The 19831-nt window shown below is 33.6% G+C and overlaps 1 protein-coding gene across 7 annotated transcripts in view; it reads left to right on the top strand.

Annotated features, from left to right (window-relative positions):
* Positions 1–19831, top strand: part of ZNF280D (zinc finger protein 280D) — a 131628-nt gene that overhangs the window by 95168 nt on the left and 16629 nt on the right. For 6 of the 7 annotated variants that reach the window (XR_003515561.2, XM_027568947.2, XM_027568950.2 and 3 more), the window contains one exon: positions 9685–9730. Coding sequence is in view for 6 of the 7 variants with exons in the window: in XM_027568947.2 (XP_027424748.1) it covers positions 9685–9730 (46 nt within the window). In the remaining variant the exon portion in view is untranslated. Of the gene's footprint in view, positions 1–9684; positions 9731–19671; positions 19718–19831 lie in introns of those variants that run through there. The other variant, XM_027568952.1, reaches the window with a different exon arrangement.

Below are 19831 nucleotides of genomic sequence, written 5' to 3'. Positions count from 1 at the left end.
CCGCCAGCTTTGGTTTTCTTTTTCAAGATTGGTTTGGCTGTTCGGGGTCTTTTGTGGTTCCACACAAATTTTAGGATTGTTTGTTCTAGCCCTCTGAAAATTGCTATCAGTATTTTGATAAGAATTGCATTAAAGGTGTAGATTGCTTTGGGTAGTATAGACATTGTAACAATGTTTGTTTATCCAATCCATGAGCATGGAATGTTTTTCCATTTCTTTGTGTCCTCTTCAACTTCTTTCATCAGTGGTTTATAGTTCTCTGAGTACAGATCTTTTACCTCTTTAGTTAGGTTTATTCCTAGGTATCTTATTGTTTTTGGTGCATTTGCAAATGGGACCAATTTCTTTTTCTGCTTTGTTATTGGTGTATAGAAATGCAGCATTTTTGTACAGTGATTTTATATCCTGAGACTTTGCTGAATTCATGTATTGAATCAAGTTCTAGCAGTTTTTTGGTGGAGTCTTTCAGGTTTTTCTATATTGAGTATCATGTTGTCTACAAATAGTGAAATTTTGATTTCTTTCTTGCCAATTTGGATGCCTTCTATTTCTTTTTGCCTGATTGTTGAGGCTGAGACTTCTAGTACTATGTTAAATAGTAATGGTGAAAGTGGACATCCTTGTCTTGTTCCTGTCTGTAAGGGAAAGGCTTTCAGTTTTTCCCCATTGAGGATGATATTAGCTGTGGGTCTTTCATAGGTGGCCTTTATGATGTTGTGGTATGTTCCATCTATCCCTATGCAAGGTTAATTTTCTTGACAGAAAGTTCAGGTTAGAAAGATATTTCCCTCTAACATATCTTGAAAGTATGAGTCCATAGTAAATCCATAAAGTCTCAAACTTGGAAAACTGGGCTACTAAACCAGTTGTCTCTTTTATTGATTGAATCAAATGTCCCAAAAGCCACAATTTGAAGAGATTTTAAAAGTTGATCTAGTTCTCTCACTTAGCTCCAAGTTTGCTCTAAGGAAAGTACAATGGAAGGGCACTGCCTGAAGTCAAAATATCAGTTCCAGACTCATCTCTCTTACTAACTTTATGTTCAAATTACTTCAGTTTCTTCATTCGTGAAATGAAATTAAAAATAATCTTGGGACACCTGGGTGGCTGTCAGTTAAGCTTCTGACTCTTGATTTCGGCTCAGGTGATGGTCTCAAGGTCGTGAGATCGAGCTCCATGTCAGGCTCCGCACTGGGCATGGAGCCTGCTTAAGATTCCTTCTCTCCCTCTGCCTCTCCCCCACCTACTTGCATGCATGCGTGCACTCTCTAATAATCTTTACACTATTGTTTAGAAGATTTTAAAAAATGTAGAAAATATTTTACAAATAAAAATTTTTGTTATATTTTGTTAAATACCCTTAATTTAAAGAGTACTAGGAAGAAATGGAAACAAAACTGACTTTCCTTGAAACTGAGTTCCTCTGTCTTATTTCAGAATGGCTACTGAGTTTTATACTTAGCACCAGTTTTATGCTTAGCATGGCTCTTTAATAGTGTAATATAAATAACCCTTCCATATATCCCATGACCAAGAACATTGATTCCTTGCCTTTTGTGTGCAAGACTCTGTATCAAGTGCTGGAAATGGAAATATGAATAAGACATGGTTCATGTCATCAGAGTAATTACAGAATAAGGCAGTCAGAATTGTAGACACTGAATCCACATCTTCACAGGGCCACACAGTACACTGCTTTCACAATAAGTTAAACCACTAATACCATGTATATACTACATTATGTGATTTTTTGTGAAATGCTATACCAGTAGAGAATCTGGACTTGTTCCCTAAGAGAAATATCACTGTTATACCGCTCTAAACTATACCAGTAAGTCATTAATTATCTTTCATAAATGCAAACAGTAAGTAACCTCTTTTAGAAGTAGAATGGCAACCTTTTTAATAAGTTTTATGTTTAAGAATACTATTTCTCTTTAAAAATGTTTACTTCCGGGGCGCCTGGGTGGCTCAGTCATTAAGTGTCTGCCTTCGGCTCAGGTCATGATCCCAGGGTCCTGGGATTGAGCCCCACATCGGGCTCCCTGCTCGGCAGGAAGCCTGCTTCTCCTTCTCCCACTCCCCCTGCTTGTGTTCCCTCTCTCGCTGTGTCAGAGAGAGCTCTGTCAAATAAATAAAAAAATAAATAATAAAAAATAAAAATGTTTACTTCCATTGAATCCTATGATCATTGAAGAATATGTAGGAAGTCATTCCATTATTTCCCTGTGAAATTCTGAAATTATTTGAAGGAATTATTCATTCTGGACATAATCTAAGTTGGAGAGTCTTAAGTATTCAAAATGGTCAATGTCTTCATTTCATATATTTGATTTAACAGAAAAAAAGAAAACATCTCATCTGTGAGATACACAGAATTTATTTGGGGCTTGTTTCCTTTTCTAAACTAAAAAAAAAATCTTACTTGGGTGTAGTTGACACACAATGTTGCATTAGTTTCAGGTGTAAAACATGTCATGATTCAACTTCTCTGTATGTTATGCTGTGCTCACCACAACTGCAGCTACCGTCTATCACCAGACAACACTATTGCAATATCATTGGCTGTATTCTCCATGCTGTGCCTTTTATTTCTATGACTTACTCCTTCCATAACTGGAAGCCTGGATCTCTCACTCCCCGTCACCCATTTTGCCCATTCCCCATCCCATTCCCCTCTGGCAACCGTTAGTTTGTTCTCTGTATAGGTCTGATTCTGCTTTTTGCTTGTTTGTTCATTTGTTTTTTAGATTCCACATATGGGTGAAATCATACAATATTTGTCTTTCTCTGACTTATTTCACTTAGCATAATGCCCTTTAGGTCCATCCATGTCACAGATGGCAAAATTTCATCCTTCTTTATGGCTGTGTAGTATTCTATTGTTTTTATATATATGTATATGTGTATAAGTTTTATATATATATATATGTAAAACTTATTCATTATCCATTCTATATTGGTGGATACTTGGTTTGCTTTCATATCTTGGCTGTTGTAGATTATGCCCAATGAACATAGGGACACATATACCTTTTCAAATAATGTTTTTGTTTGGGTAAAAGCCAGTCGTGAAATTATTGGATCATGTGGTAATTCTCTTTTTAATATTTTGAGGAACCTCCATACTGTTTTCCACAGTGACTGTACCAATTTACATTCCCACCAGCAGTGCACAAGGGTCCCTTTTTTTCTGCACATCAATACTTATTCTTTCTTCTCTTTTTGGTTTTAGCCATTATGACAGGTGTTAAGGTGATATCTCATTGTGGTTTTGGTTTGCATTGCCCTGATGAGGAGTGATATTGAGTATCTTTTAATGTGACTGTTTGCCATCTGTATGTTGGCTTTGGAAAAATGTTCAGGTCCTCTGCCCATTTTTTATTTGGATTATTTTGTTTGTGTTGAGTTGTGTAAGTTATTTATATATTTTGAATATTAACCTTTTGCCAGATATATCATTTGTAAATATTTTCTCCAATTCAGTAGGTTGCCTTTTTTTTTGTTATTGTTGGTAGTTTCCTTCACTTCGCTTTTTATTTTGATAGAGTCCCAATTGTTTATTTTTGCTTTTGTTTCCCTTGCCAAAGGAGACCTATCCAGAAAAATATTGCAACAGCCAATGTCAGAGAAATTATTGCCTGTGTTCTTTTAAGGGTTTTATATGGTTTGGGGTCTCACAGGTCTTTTTTTTTATTTATTTAATAGGGAGAATTTAGTGATTCATTGGTTGCATATAATACCCAAGGCTCGTTACATCAAGTGCCCTTCTTAATGCCCATCACCCAATTGTCCCTCCCCCCCCACCCAGCACCCCCCATGCAACCCTGTTTGTTTCCTTGAGTTTCAGCGTCTCTTGTGGTTTGCCTCCCTCTCACCTTTCATCTTATTTTTCCTTCACAGTTAGGTCTTTAATCCATTTTTAATTTTTTTTTCTGTATAGTGTAAGAAAGTGGTCCAGTTTCATTCTTTTGCATGTAGCTGTCCAGTTTTCCCAGCACTATTTATTGAAGAGACTGTCTTTTCCCCATTGTATATTTTTGTCTCCTCTGTCATAGATTAATTGTCCTTATAAGCATGGGTTTATTTCTAGGCTGAATTTTCTGATCCATTGACTTATGTGTCTGTTTTTGTGCCAATACCATAGCATTTTGGTTACTAGAGCTTTGTAATATATCTTGCAGTCTGGAATTGTGATTACCTCCAGCTTTGTTCTTTCTCAGGATAGCTTTGGCTCTTCGTTCAGCGTCTTTTGTGGTTCCCTTTTCTAAACTTTTGAAATGTAACTGGGATTGGAGATAATGAGAGATCATGCCCTTAGATTTCTCTCGTCCTACCACAGACATTAATCAAACCAGATCTTGAGCAATTCTAAAATAGTTTTTCCTTTTCAAAGAGGATACAACATATTTGCCCCTGGTATATATTGCAAGACAGGTAGGAGCTGTGTGTCAAAATATGGTGGTTTCTGGCAGTTTGGACTTCTGTCTTTGATGTCTGTTAAGCAGAGAATGATGGGAGACCCAGTGAAATGGAAAGACAAATGAAACTTCAGTGTAGTCCTTTGTTTAGGTCACACCGTAGCAACTTCTGCCAGGGATTCTAAGGTTACTACCATTTTTTCAGTCTTCTGGTCCTGATAGTAATTGCTTGTATGTTATAAATTAAATATCCAGGGCTAATTCACCATTGCCAATAAAATAACAAAATAGAGCCCTAGTCTAGCATCAAAATCTTCTGCCTCCACTGATGGTCTTATTTTTTTCTGCTTCACATTTTCACACACAAATACTTTGTTTCTCTTGATTTCTTGTCTCTAATTAGTTCTTCTATCTAGAATGATTTTTTTACTCTGTCTTGCTTAACTTTAGATCATACCTAGGCGTTCAGAAATGGGTAATTTTGTATGAGAGCAAATAGGGCTGGTCCTAACAGGAGTGGACCAGCAATCAAAATTAATGTCTAATGGATTGTGTCTGAGAGTTGGGGGAAGTATTGCAGGAAGATCTCAAAATATGGAAGATATCTAAGTGGTAATAAGCTGTATGAGCCTGTGTGGTACACTCTCAAGTATTCTGGACAGTGACATTGATTCCCAACTCTACCCATGTCATTAATAATAACTAACATTTATTGAGCACATGTAATTTGCCAGACACTCTTCTGTTTTGTATTTATTCATTCATTTAATTCTCACAAACTAGTGAGATACACACTGTTATTGTCCCAAATTATGAATATTAAGTCAACTGAGGTACAGATAAGTAATTTGCTCATGATCACATAGCTTTCAGGTAGAGAGCCTCAATTTCAATTATAGCCATCTGTTGTCAGAGAGTAAACTAATACATACTGTACTATATTGTTTCCTGGTTGTACTTGTGGTTACAAATGTACCTCCTGCCTTGTTATGATTGGCTGAGGAACTAGATGGGACTGAGCTTCAGTGTGTTTTCACAGGAAGGTAGGCAGCAACTGACACACCTGTAGCATTGGGACCAGAATCTAGCTTCCCAAACTTGGAGCAATAGCTCTATGATGTATGGGCAATAGGACATTTTCAGCAAACAATGGCATGGATTGGTCTACTAGTAAGGTTAATTTGGCAATGATACTCAGCATGTTTGAGAGTGGAAAACATCCAGAGGCAGAGAGATCAGTTAAGCTTTTTCACTTTTGCTGGCATGATTATGAGGGAGCCTGATTCACAGGAAAGGAATTGGCTGTGAAGCAGTGCAGTGGAAATTTGAAGTAGAGCCATCACTTTTAATCCTGGTTCTGTTGCTTAATAGATGTATTACTTTAGCATTTTTTGGCCTCAGATTTTTCTTGTCTACAAGATGGGGCAGTTGGACAATCTCTTAGGACTTGAGTCTAATTCTAATATACTGTGATATTTCTGAATTGAATTGCTGACTGATTGAAATCAGTAGTAATAAAAATGGAGGGGTAAAGCTCCAGATGATGGCTCTGGGGTTATTTGTTCAGAAGTAATGGTTGGAATTTTTCCTTAAGGATGAGAATAACAAGACTGAGTGGTAAATATTTCTATTGAATGTTCTTTGTCCAGTTGGTACTTATATTCTGTTGGTTTACCTTGTTTATCATCTCCCTAAACCTTCCTCTTCCCCATTGACCCTGCTTCTGCTTTACTTGAGATAGTCATTAACTATCTCTTCTCTGGGCTTCCTGCGTGGAGCTTATCCCCTTCTAATACTCCCCTTTCTCTTTCAGATGCACATAATCACTTTCCTGTTAGCCTTAGAATAAAGTTCTTAGCATAAACACTATATCCTGGCAATCAGTATCTTTCCTGAAGTTGCCCTTGCTATCTCTTCAATTGCATTTTTGACTACTCTCCTTTGTTCCCTACATTACAGTCATATTAGACCACTCAGGTTCTCATTTGTTGTCTTGTTTCATAATTCTTTGCTTTTGCTCTGCCTTGACTCTCCTTCCCCTGCTTTGCCAACTCCTGTTCTTTCTGCAAAACCGTTGACTATAGTATCTTCACTGCTTCCTTGTGTCTTTCCCTTTTGTAGTGGTTCAGTCCTTTGTACAGCCATTCCATCAGGTAGATGTCTGTCTTTTTTTTTTTTTAACACTTTTCACAATTCCATAAGCATTTGCTTCAGTATGTTTCCTTAATGATGAACTCCTTGATAGGAGGGACTGTGTCTTAACTTTGGACTAGAACTCTTAGCACAGTACCTGATGTATGTGCAACCCAGTAAATGTTTAGCTCAGTTACCCTTTCCACGTATCTATTAACGCCTCTCAGAACAGATAATCAGAAATGGAACATTAGATGTTTTACTGTAATTTATTAGTCTCATGATTACTATCAAATTTAATCTTGAATATCTAAGTGGAAGATGTTTAAGAACTGATTGGCTTTCCTACTGGCTTATCCAACTTCTTTTCGTCTTTTTAAGTATGCTTACAAATGAATTGAAGACTACAAAAAAAATCAACATTGAAATTTTGGGCTTTTAAATTGTTGTTAAAAGAAAAGAATATGGCCTGGCTAAAATAATCTGAATGATTTTCCCTTTATAGCTTTTCCCTTTACCCCATGGTATGTATATAATATGAATGAAACCTCAAAAAAAACACACTAATGTAATTAACCCAGAATATTTACTTTACATGTAGCTTTGGATTAGTTATGTGACCTGCAGAAAAATGCAAGAAGGGACATTTATTTTATTTTAAACTTTAGAAGGAAAGGATTATCCTTTATCAGAAAGATGTTTCAGCAGGTTCATATACAGAAGAAAAGTAATTTATTTGCAATCTTGATCTGTAGTCATTTTGAAATTGATCACCAAGCTTTCTGTTCTCTTTACACTGAAACTTTAGTGTTTGTTTTAAATGTTGTACTACATTTTTCTATTAAAAATTATTGCAACATTTACAGGTGAAAAGTGTAATTATCTAATAGCAGGTCTTTAGCTCAGAACTTTGAGCTTAGCAAATTTCACTGTCTTCTACCAAGCAATTGAATATCTCAAATGATGACTATTTCAGCAGGTATCTTTAATGAATAAGAATTACAGGTAAGAACACTTTTTTTTCCTAATAGTGTTAATGATGTGTTGGTAGTTGTGTTAAAATTTGTTCATCTTTTTGTTTTAATTTGTTAATCTTAAATTATGCTTTTGTAGTTACAAAAATGTAGTGTACATTTTAATGATGAATTAACTCTGAATTTTTTTCTCAGTGGAATTTTCTGTAGTATACTTTTTGAATTTTTAAAATATTTGTTTCCTTAAATATTTCACTGATTATTATAATTCTTTTCCATAAACAGAATACTAGTATGGTTAAAGCCCCAAAATAAGATTGGGATCATAGGCCTCTTAGTGCTAATTATTTCAATAACTTATTTTGTTCTCATCTACCAGTTTCTTAGATGAAGAGTAATAAAAAACTCTGTCACTAACCTCTCTTGCAGAGATAGTAAGAGGGCATAGTTTCTCCAGTTGAAATATCAGCAGTAATAGTAGCACATGCTTAATAGCTTTCATTTTAATTGTTGCATAAAACCAGTTTATTAGAACAGCCATATGTGAAAATGATTAGCATGGTAATGTTTCTTTTTTAAGAATGTAAGGTTGATCTTTGATTTTCAACAGTAAACTGAGAGGGAAATTCTTTTACAAAATGTTTTTAAACTTCTTTTTGTTCAGTTTGTTTCACAGTTTTTCAAATTGAGTTTAAAATTATTAACTGCTTAGAAATAAAAATCAGTTGTAATATACAAATTTATTTCAAAACTTCATTAATCCAATATCTACTTTTTGTTTCTTCACACTAATTTTTCATGTTTTCATACAACTTTATACATGTTATTCTTAAGACTGTCATTTTCCTGTATAAATTATTAAAGACTAACATGAAATTTCATCTTTATGAATATTGTTCACAATTAAACATTTAAAAGAATTACAAAATCTTTAACCTCCAAAATGATTGAGATTTATGCATTTTGTCAATATTTCTGCAAGTTTTATTCATTTGAATTTGTTTAGTAAGTTAGTTGTAAATTATTGTAATACACTACCAATATAATAAAAGAACAAAAAAATGACACTATCTTAAATATTTTGCAATTTCATGTAATAACTAAAATATAGATAAGTAATTTTACACAAATTATTATTAATATCTAGTAAAGCATTAGCATTTATAGACCTATTTTTTTCAGTGTTCCCTCAGAGAATGGTTAAAGAAGATTGCCAACTCTGTATTTCGACTAACCATGAAAGTAGCTTTTAGGATAACTGACGTTTCTATCCTATATTGTCTTCATTTTTGTGCGTGAAATTTAAGTCAGTATAGTTGCTTATATTAACTAAATTAATCTTTAAGTATAGCTCTAAGCCTTCATAAAGTAATGAATCACTTAACTCTTAATGGCATTTCAAATCAGGTAGGTACTTATGTAGTTTAAAATTGAGTTTAATATAGAATATCAGTAAATAATATTTAGTTATCAGCAGTTTCTAAAAGATCTTTTGGGAAAGCTAGCTTTTATATGAAATTATTTTAAAGATGGCATATGGCTTTCTTAATGTAATAAGTTACAATTTTTCTATTTTCAGAAAAACCAAGGTTAAAAAAATTGTAGTTAGTATTTGAGCTAGGCTTATGGTAGCTATGCTATTAAGAGACTATATCCTTCAGAATTACAAATTATTTCTGTGATTTTGCTACCTTAATTGTAATAAATATTGAAATAGCATTATATTGAATTTCACAATAGATCAAATGTCTCTTCTTTCACTTTTTAAGCCCTGTAATAGTAAATACTTAGCATCTTGTATACATCAAGCATATAACCTGCTTTTATTTTTTAAAGAGTAATTCTTTTTTTGAAACGGTTTTACTAGTGTATGTCTTTTATTTATAATTGTATTTAACATAGAGAAAAATTTTTAAGTGCTCTTGTTTTCAGAAAAGAAGGAAATACATGCCTGTATTGATTTCTTTAGCACATTTGTTGAATCTACTGTTTATTTTCGTGCATTCTATTTTTCCCTAAAATATTTTAAAGGTCATTTACAAATCTACATTAGTTTAAATTTACATTTTTATTATTTTAAGCATGCAGAAAAGAACTTTCATATTTTTCCATTGTAAATATAAAATAAAGTATTCAATAATTATTTTGTTTTCAAGATTAAAAAATGAAGCTCCCACTAAGGAACAAGAACCTGTGTCTGAGGTAAATTTTGTTTTACTTGTACCTTAAAGGCTTATATATTTGAAAGTATTACTGTTTAATTTTTTAAACATCTCAGTTCATTGTGTATAATAACAATTATTGGCATATTACCAGGAAAAAAATGGGATTTGTTTGTTGTCATTAGATATAAAAATATCTAACCCTAAGCAAAATTCTAAGGTGTTTTTGTTTTTACAAAAGCATCATATATTTCACTTGCCTGTTATTTAGTTCAGCTAGTGAGTTAATGGAGATAAATTTATGATTTAAAAATCGTGAGATCAATAAATGTCAAACAGTTGACACATTGGAAAATTAATCTTTCCAGATGATTTTATTTTCTGGGACTGTCAGAAAGGTTTAACTAATACTTAAAATAGAAATATTCTGGGGTCGCCAGGTGGCTCCATTGGTTAAGCATCTGATGCTTGATTTCTGTTCAGGTCATGATCTCATTGATCATGAGATTGAGCCCCTTGTAGAGCTCCTCACTCAACAGGGAGTCTGCCTGAGAGTCTCTCCCTGTGCCCCTCCCCCCACTTGCATGCTTTCTCTAAGATAAATAAATAAATGAATCGTTTTTAAAAGAATATTTTGAATATATATTAAATGTGTTTTAGCTGTCTTAAACAGGCACTCTGAATAAAATACTTGGGGTTATCCTATAAATGTTATTTACTGGGCGGTCTAATGGATGTATGTAGAAATAGTTTTGTTCAAGTACATGTTTTCTTGATGTCAGTTTTTTTAATATTACAAAATATGCCATATCTCTTTCTGAGTATACTGAAGTGAAGCAGGTTCAGATTTATCTTTTGATAAATATTGAACAATGAATAAGTGAAACCTAGGCAGAACTTAGCCCACCTTCTTCCAAGCAGCTTTCTTTTACACCACAGAAAGTTTTCTTTTGTTTGAAAGGTTTTTAATGACAAATAAATTTAATAGAGATGGGATACTTTTGTTATATGATTTTTTTTAAGATTTTATTTATTTATTTGAGAGAGAGCAAGAGTGAGAGCACGAGCAGGGGGAGGGGAAGGGGTAGAAGGAGAGGCAAAGCAGACTCCCTGCTGAGCAGGGAGCCCTACCTGGGACTTGATGTGCAGCTCAATCCCAGGATCCTGGGATCATGACCCCAGCTGAAGGCAGACACTTAACTGACTGAGCCACCCAGGCACCCCAGTTATGTGATTATTCTTGAATAAGTTTTGGTAGTTTGTGGTTTTTAACATTGAATTTATCTGTATAGACTTGTTTGTACTATTCCCTTAATCTTTTAATGTCTTAGGGTTTGGAGTGATAGTTCTCTCATTCATTCCTGATGTTAATAGTTTGTGGGTTCTTTTTTCCTATTGTTGTCATATGTTTTACTTTTACATAGGTTGTAAAGACAGAATACAGAGTTGCTGTTTTTGCTTTAGATAGTTATTTTTTAAAGCAGTTAAAAACTTTAAAAAATAATTTTATATTCAACTTTGTTTTTATCATGTCCAGTGCTCTTCATTTCCTTGTTTGCTCTCCATTTCTGTCTAGTATCACATTCCTTATGCCTAAACAACTTCCTTTGATATATTTTATGTTGCAGATCTACTGGTAATTAATTCTTCTGTGCCTTTTTCATTTAAAAATATCTTTATTTTTCATTTTTGAAAGGTATTTTTGGTGAGTGTAGAATTCTGGGTTGACAGTTTTATTTTCTTTCAGCAGTTTAAAGAAGTCATTTTATTGTCTCTTGGTTTTCATATTTTCTGACAAAATGTCTTACTGTAATTTTGATCTTTGTCATATATATATATATATAATGTGTCGAATTTTTTGGTTGCCCTCAAGATTTTATCTTTTTTTATTATATCTATAGTTCTCATCAGTTTGAGCAAGATGTAGCTAAGTCTGGTTTGTTCATATGTTTACTTATATGTTTATCTATTTGTTTATTTATTTATTTGGGGTATTTATCCTGATTGGTGTTCTCTGAGCTGTCCTGTATCTTCTACTTCTAGGATTCCAATTTCCTAAATACCACACCATTTGATGTTAGCCCCTGTTCTTAGATGCCCTGTTTTAATCTCCACCCTACCCCACACACACTTTTTTTGTGTTTCATTTTGGGTAATTTCTCTCTATTGACCTATCTTCAATTTTACTGATTCATTGTTTTCATTTGTGTCAGGTCTGCTAATGAGCCCATCAAAGGGCTCATTTTTCATCCCTGTCCTTGTGGTTGTTGGTTTTTTGTTTGTTTGTTTTTTTCCTAGCATTTGCGTTGATTCTTACAGTTTCTGACCCTCTGCTAAAATTACCATTTTGGTCATGCATGTTGTCCTCCTTTTTTCACCAAAGCATTTAACATATTAATAATAGTAATTTAAAATTTTCTGTCTGGTAGTTTCCAGTAGTAGGGTTATATCTGAGTCTGATTCTGCTGATTGCTTTGTCTCCTGACAGTCCATTTTCCCCCTTGCTTTTTTGTTATATAATGTTTGGTTGAAAGCAAGAAATTTTAAGTAGGACTGAGATAAATAGTATTTATATCTAAAAATGGGCATACCGTTTGTTATGTTAGGTCATTACTATGGGATTTTTGTTTCACCTACTAGTGAGTTGATCTGAGTTTTGGTTTTGTTGTTGCTATGGTTACCCTCAATGTACTACCAGGTACAATTCCTGTAGTATTTCTTTGTGCTGAGGGTGGGAGTGATGTTGCTGGGGGATTTTTCCCTCAGTGTTCTTGTTTCATCCTCAGCTTTATTTCTCCCTGTGAGACTGAGCTTTAGAAGGTGTGTCTTTCTCTCTATATATACTCTTGTCTTTCTTCCATTAGTACTGTTGTTGCTTGTTATTTAGTGTTTGCTAGCCTGGAAGTGGGTGGTGGGGAGTGGTGATGTTCTCTGTTCTGGTTTAGCCTCACTCTTAAGCTGGCTCTGTGTTTTGGATCTTGAGAGTAGGATTTTTTCTTCCATCCCCTAGTCACGGTTAGTCCCTGTGCCCTAGGGGCGTGCCTCTCTTCTTCCCAAATATGTAAAGGCACGAACATTAAGAAAATTTATGAATCCATAATTTCATCACATCATCTACTGATTCTTTTCTGATACATTCATACTTGAATAAATCATCAAACTCTTACTTTCCTTTGAATGCCCTATTTCATCTGTGTCAAATGAAGCCACCTTTCTTACAAAAACCATTCTTAAGTTTAGTTTTTGTTAAAAGAAAAAAACCTTACACTAAAAATTTAGCAAGCCATAAGTAGAGTTAAAGGAAGACATATGGAATGGGAGGCCACATAGAACAATCTTGGTCCAGGTGTTTCTTTCAAAAATATATGTGATGTGGATAGTTCTTTGAAGAGATGCAGGTATTTATTTTAGGCACACCTCTGATAGGATGGATAGCTTGATCAGATGCATTGTATTGGAATCAGTATTTTCATGCCCAGATAATGTTTTCCTGGTATCACTCTTTTTCATTTCTATAGTTTTACATTTTCTCTTTGAAAATTAATTCCTTTCATATACTAGATTATAGTTGAAATCCATATGATTTAGTGGCTTCTAACATAGCCTCTGTTCTGCTACTATGTGTATTCTATACACTGTAACAATCTATTGCTGTTGTTCCCTAACTAAATATATACCATGAATCTTCCCCTCCAGTTTCAGGGATAGTAGAATTTCATTATAACATAGGTAGGGACTAAGAGAGAGGAGTCAGGTATAGATGCCTTTTTTTTTTAGGTTTTAATTTAAATTCCAGTTAGTTAACATACAATGTAATAGTTTCAGGTGTACAAGACAGTGATTCAACACATCCAAATAACACCTGGTGCTCATCACAGCAAGTGCACTCCCTAATCCCCATCACCCACCTCCACTCTGTTAACCATCAATTTGTTCTCTCTCATTAAGAATCTATTTCTTGGTTTGCTTCTCTCTTTTTTTACCCCCCTTTGGTCATTTCTTTTGTTGACTAAATTCTACATATGACTGAAATGATATGGTATTTGTCTTTCTTGGACTGATAATTTTACTTAGAAAAATACTCTCTAGCTCCACTGGGGCTGTTTCCATTATTTGGCTACTATAGATAATGCTGCTATAAACAACAGGGTACATGTATCCCTTTGAATTAGCATTTTATATTCTTTGGGTAGATACCTCATAGTGCAGTTGCTGGATCATAGAGTAGTTCTACTTTTACCTTTTCGAGGAACCTCCATACTGTTCTCCAGAGTGGCTGTATGAGTCTGCATTCCCACCAACAATGCAAGAGGATTCCCCTTTTTCCATATCCTTGCGACAGCTGTTGTTTCTTGTGTTGTTGATTTTAGCCATTCTGATAGGCATACGTGACATCTCAGTGGTTTTGATTTGTATTTCTCTGATGATAAGTGATGTTGAGCATCTTTTCATGTGTCTGCTGGCCATCTGTATGTCTTCTCTGGAGAAATGTCTATTCATGTCTTCTGCCCCTTTCTGAATTGGATTATTCATTTTTTGAGTGTTGAGTTTGATAAATTCTTTATAGATTTTGGATACTAACCCTTTATCTGATATGTCATTTACAAATATCTTCTTCCATTCCATAGGTTGCCTTTTAGTTTTGTTGATTGTTTCCTTTGCTGTGCAGAAGCTCTTTATTTTGATGAAGTCCCAATAGTTTATTTTTGCTTTTGTTTCCCTTGCCTCTAGAGAGAAGTTGCTATGGCCAATGTCAAAGGGGTTGCTGCCTGTGTTCTCCTCTAGGATTTTAACGGTTTCCTATCTCACATTTAGGTCTTTTATCTATTTTGAATTTATTTTTGTGTATGATGTAAAGTGGTCCAATTTTGTTCTTCTGCATCTTGCTCTCCAGAGCAAAGAAGTTGCTATGGCCAATGTCAAAGGGGTTGCTGCCTGTGTTCTCCTCTAGGATTTTAACGGTTTCCTATCTCACATTTAGGTCTTTTATCTATTTTGAATTTATTTTTGTGTATGATGTAAAGTGGTCCAATTTCGTTCTTCTGCATCTTGCTCTCCAGCTTTCCCAACACCATTTGTTGAAGAGACTTTTTTCCAGTGGATGTTCTTTCCTGCTTTCTTGAAGATTAATTGACCATATAGTTGTGGGTTCATTTCTTGGTTTTCTATTCTCTTCCATTGATCTATGGCGCTCATCTCTCCATACTGTTTTTGTGCCAGTACCATACTGTTTTGAAAACTGCAGCTTTGTAATATAGCTTGAAGTTCAGAACTGTGATGTCTTCTGTTTTGCTTCTTTTTTTCAAGATAGCTTTGACTCTTCGGGGTCTTTTGTGGTTCCATACAAATTTTAGGATTGTTTGTTCTAGCTCTCTGAAAAATGCTATCAGTATTTTGATAGGGATTACATTAAATGCATAGATTGCTTTGGGTAGTATAGACTTTTTAAAAATATTTGTTTTTCTAATCCATGAGCATGGCATGTCTTTCCATTTCTTTGTGTCATCTTCAATTTCTTTCATTGCAGTTTTATAGTTTTCAGAGTACCGATTTTTTTACTTCTTTGGTTAGGTTTATCCCTAGATATGTTACTATTTTTGGTGCAATTATAAGTGGGATTGAGTCCTTGTTTTGTCACTGTTTCTGGAGATTTTCTCTGATCCTTTGTTGCCTTTGTTACTTTTGGTCTTTCCACTCAAAGAGTCACCTTTAGTATGTCTTGCAGGGCTGGATTAGTGGTCACGATCTCCTTTAGTTTTTATTTGTCTTGGAATCTCTTTATCTGTCTTTCTATTTTGAATGATAGCCTTGCTGGATAGAGTATTCTTGGCTGCAGAGTTTTTGCATTCAGCGCTTTGAGTATATCATGTCACTCCCTTCTGTCTTGCCAAGTTTTTGTTGAGAAATCTCCAGCTAGCCTTGTGGGTCTTCCCTTGTAAGTTAAAAACTTCTTTTGTCTTGCTGCTTTTAAGATTTTTTCTTTATCACCATAATTTTCAAATTTAATTACCATATGTCTTGGTACTGGCCTGCTTTTGTTGATTTTGATACGAGTTCTCTATGCTTCCTAGATGTGGATGTCTGTTTCCTTCCCTGGATTAGGGAAGTTTTCAGCTATTATTTCCTCAAATAAATTGTCTGCCCCTTTTTCTCTCTCTCCTTCTTTTGGGACTCCTATAATACGAATGTTATTATGATTGATGGAGTCATTGAGTTCCCTGAGTCCATTCTCATGTCCTGTAATTCTTTCTCTCTCTTGTTCAGCTTCATTATTTTCCATTATTTTGTCTTCTTTGTCACTAATTCATTCCTCTGCTTCTTCTAGCCTGCTGTTCCTTGCATCAAGCCTGTTTCCAATCTCATTTATTGTATTCTTCATCTCTGATTGATTCTTTTTTAACTCTTTTATCTGTGTGGTAAGAGTCTCCCTGATATCTTCTATTCTTTTCTCAGGCCTAGTGAGTATCCTAATGATTGTTGTTTTAAAATCTCCATCAGGCATGTTATTTATATCTGTTACACTTAGATCTTTGGCTGTGGCCTTATCTTGTTCTTTGATTTGGGACAAATTCCTCTGTCTTAACATTTATCTAATTCTCCTGGTATGTAATTTTCTGTTGTTTGTAATCATTGATGTTTTATATTTTTCATACAAATGTTTATGTATACCTATTTGATTGTAAAATGTTTATTATGTTTAACTGTGTGTATTAATTAAAAATAAATACACTGAAAATGTATACCAAAATTTTTTTTTTAAATATGGCATCTAAAAAGTCAAGTGGTGCATTGTTCAGAAGATGAAAAACACATTCAAAAACTGATCAGAATTATAGGGCACTGTAATAAGTTAGGCTGGAAAAACAAAATTTTCCAGCTACTGAAAATTATAAAGTCCTTAACGTTGACACTATTAGAATAGAATTATTATGAAATTCAGAGTTAAAGACTTCTCTCTGAATTGTGGGGAAAAGATAAAGAAAATGAAATGTTAGAAGTCTCAGAGGCTAGTGAGCATAAGCATGAGCAAAAAATAAGATGTCTTTTGAAATAAATTTAATTCTTAATTGTGGCCATCTATTTAAATATAATAAAAATGCTTTTAATAGAGCATGGGCCTATCCAAGGACAAGATGCAGATTTTAGGTATTTATTTTACATGATGGGCCAATTTTAAAAGATGGGTCTTAAGAAAAAAAAAGGTCTAGTTTGAGTTGATTCATTGTGACTGGCTCATTTATACCAGAGAATCCTTATTTTTGTTTCTCATGCATACTTTTTAGCAATAATACAAAATAATTAAATTTTTGTAACTCAAAAAGTGCTTTCAAAGATTGGAAAAATTTGAAAAGAATTTGTGATCACAAAAATTCCATATTTCATTTTGATGCTTTTTAAAAATGGAAGTATTTTTAAACATATATTCAAACTGATAGTTTAATAGATGATGCTTTACAGAGTGTGATAAAATAAGTATCAGTGATTTTGAATGTGTGTCTTATATGAAAATTATTTATCTCTCAGAGGATCATAGGAAACTATTGGGAGTCCAAATGTTGGAATGTTTCTGAATTCACTTGAACTTATAGGAACTAATAATCATATAACTAATCATTAAAAGGATTCTGTGTTTTATTTGTCTAGTAAAATTTTTTAAAAATATATATTCTATTAGCAAATCATGTTGAATCTGAAATACTGTGGAGAATAAAAGAAGCAAAATACATTTCCTTACTCTTTGTAAACCAGATATAATCTATTATGAGTGAATGTGTCTGATTCTTAGTTATATTTACATTAAGAATAATATTGTAAGGGGAGAGTTTTATTTGACTTGATTGAAACAAAAGAAAAAACTGGACAATTATATCTCAATAAAGCTGTTTTTGTTTTAAAGAAAAAGTAGATATGGTCTAGCTTATGAATTTATTAATAAGTTAGAAAGAGATTACATTTATATAAAAATTGTCTTGCCTAGGGGTATGATAATGGGACAGATATGGCAGATGTATACAAGGGTGTACAAGCCAATATTTTTCCCAAAAAATAATTATGCCAAATTTGTGCCTTGCTCAGTTCATAATCATAATTTAATATAAAAAATGCCTTATCTGTGAATTCAAATATGATTATCTCTTTTAGTATTGTAGAAAGGATATATATTTTGGGAGTGGGGTAATTCAACAAGCAGATGGAATATTCCTGTCTATTTTAAAAACAAATTAAAATCACATACAGGTATAGGCATCAAGATTAAATGCACTTGAGACACTTTACATACAAATTGAAAAGATGTTTATCAAATATGAAAAGGTATAATATCAAATGTCAAAATTATGTTGAACTCGAAAGCATTGTGGTACAAACATACTAGATTTTTACACAGATTATCTGTATGGGATGATATTTTGAACAAAATGGCAAAAGTTAATAAACTCTACAATCAGAAAAATGACCATAAATAAAGCTGTATGCTTAATAAAAGGCCTGTCCCTTTGTTTACAACAAATGAAAGAAAGCAATTTTTAAAATATGTTCAGTGAATATAAAACTTGAGCAAGAGATGTAAATATTCACATGAATTTCAAAATTAGACAAAATAAAATTAGAGGGCGCCTGGGTGGCTCGGTCGTTAGGCGTCTGCCTTCGGCTCGGGTCGTGATCCCGGGGTCCTGGGATCGGGTCCTGCATCGGGCTCCCTGCTCGGCGGGGAGCCTGCTTCTCCCTCTTCCACTCCCCCTACTTGTGTTCCTGCTCTCGCTGTCTCTCTCTGTCAAATAAATAAATAAAAATATTAAAAAAAAATAAATAAAATAAAAAAAATAAAATTAGAAATGCATGAATCAATGAATGAGAGTATTGATAATTATAGGGAAAGTGCTTATTGAATAGACATTAAGATTATAAATGTGCTAACTTCATATTTGAAATATACATATGAAAAATTAAATGAAGTGTCTTCAAATTTTGAATTTTTAGGCCAGAAAAAAGTTATTTTCTATAAATGACATTGATTTACAAAAAGCAGCCACCGACTCCATTCTTAAATATCCTAACAAGTTAAGTTCTGTAGAAATTTCATGTAAAATAGGTTATCACAGTATCAACAAATTGTAATGTTAAACTAAGAATTGTATTTGGGTCCTCTAAAACTGATAAGCAAAATGTTAATCAAAATATTAAAACAATACTAGCTACAGTAGCATCCTGTAAAAGATGTTTCAATAGCTGAAGTTAATTTTAAATTGTTTAAAATCATCACTTGGTCAAGAGAAATTGGTAAACATGACAATTTGCTTATTTGAAAACAAGATAGGGAAAGAACTAGATTTGAAAATATTGATGTGTATGTTTCCCTTAAAGCCAGTAAAGTGGAATAATAAATTCTGGTTTTGGTAAAAATGTTTAAACTTAAATTACTTTTGTGAGTTCAATACACCTACTTTTCACTTTTTCAACTGATGCTTTGGGGGAAAAAAAAATTCTGGGATTCTAGGGAAATGACAGAGTAGAAAGCACCAGGAATCTATCTTCCACCTAGACAACAGTTGTACTGGCAGAATCTGTCTGATGTAACTACAGCCATATCTCACAGGTATTGCAGGTTTGGTTCCAGACCACTGCAACAAAGCAAATATTGCAATAAAGCAAGTCAAATGAATTTTTTGGTTTCCCAGTGCATATAAAAGTTATGTTTACACTATATTATAGTCTATTAAGTATGCAATAACATGGAATCTAAAAGAACAATGTACATAACCTTTATTAAAATTACTCTGTTACCAAAAAATGCTAAACATCATCAGAGCTTTTAGCAAGTAATAATATTTTTGCTGGTAAAGGGTCTTGCTTCCATGTTGATGGATACTGGCTGATCAGTAGAACTTTTTTCAAAATTGGAGTTAGTCCTCTTAAACGCTGCCACTGCTTTATCAATGAGGTTTATGTAATATTCTGAATCTTTTGTTGTCATTTCAACAGTCTTTACAGCATCTTCACCAGGAATAGATTCCATCTCAAGAAACCACTTTTTTGTTCATCCATAAGAAGCAACTCCTCCAGCATTAGTTTTATCATGAGATTGCAACAATTCAGTCACATCTTCAGGCTCTACTTCTAATTCTAGTTCTCTTGCTATTTC

This window comes from Zalophus californianus, chromosome 6 (assembly GCF_009762305.2).
Source record: "Zalophus californianus isolate mZalCal1 chromosome 6, mZalCal1.pri.v2, whole genome shotgun sequence".
NCBI lineage: Eukaryota > Metazoa > Chordata > Mammalia > Carnivora > Otariidae > Zalophus > Zalophus californianus.
This window is presented reverse-complemented; position numbering and strand designations above follow the sequence as displayed.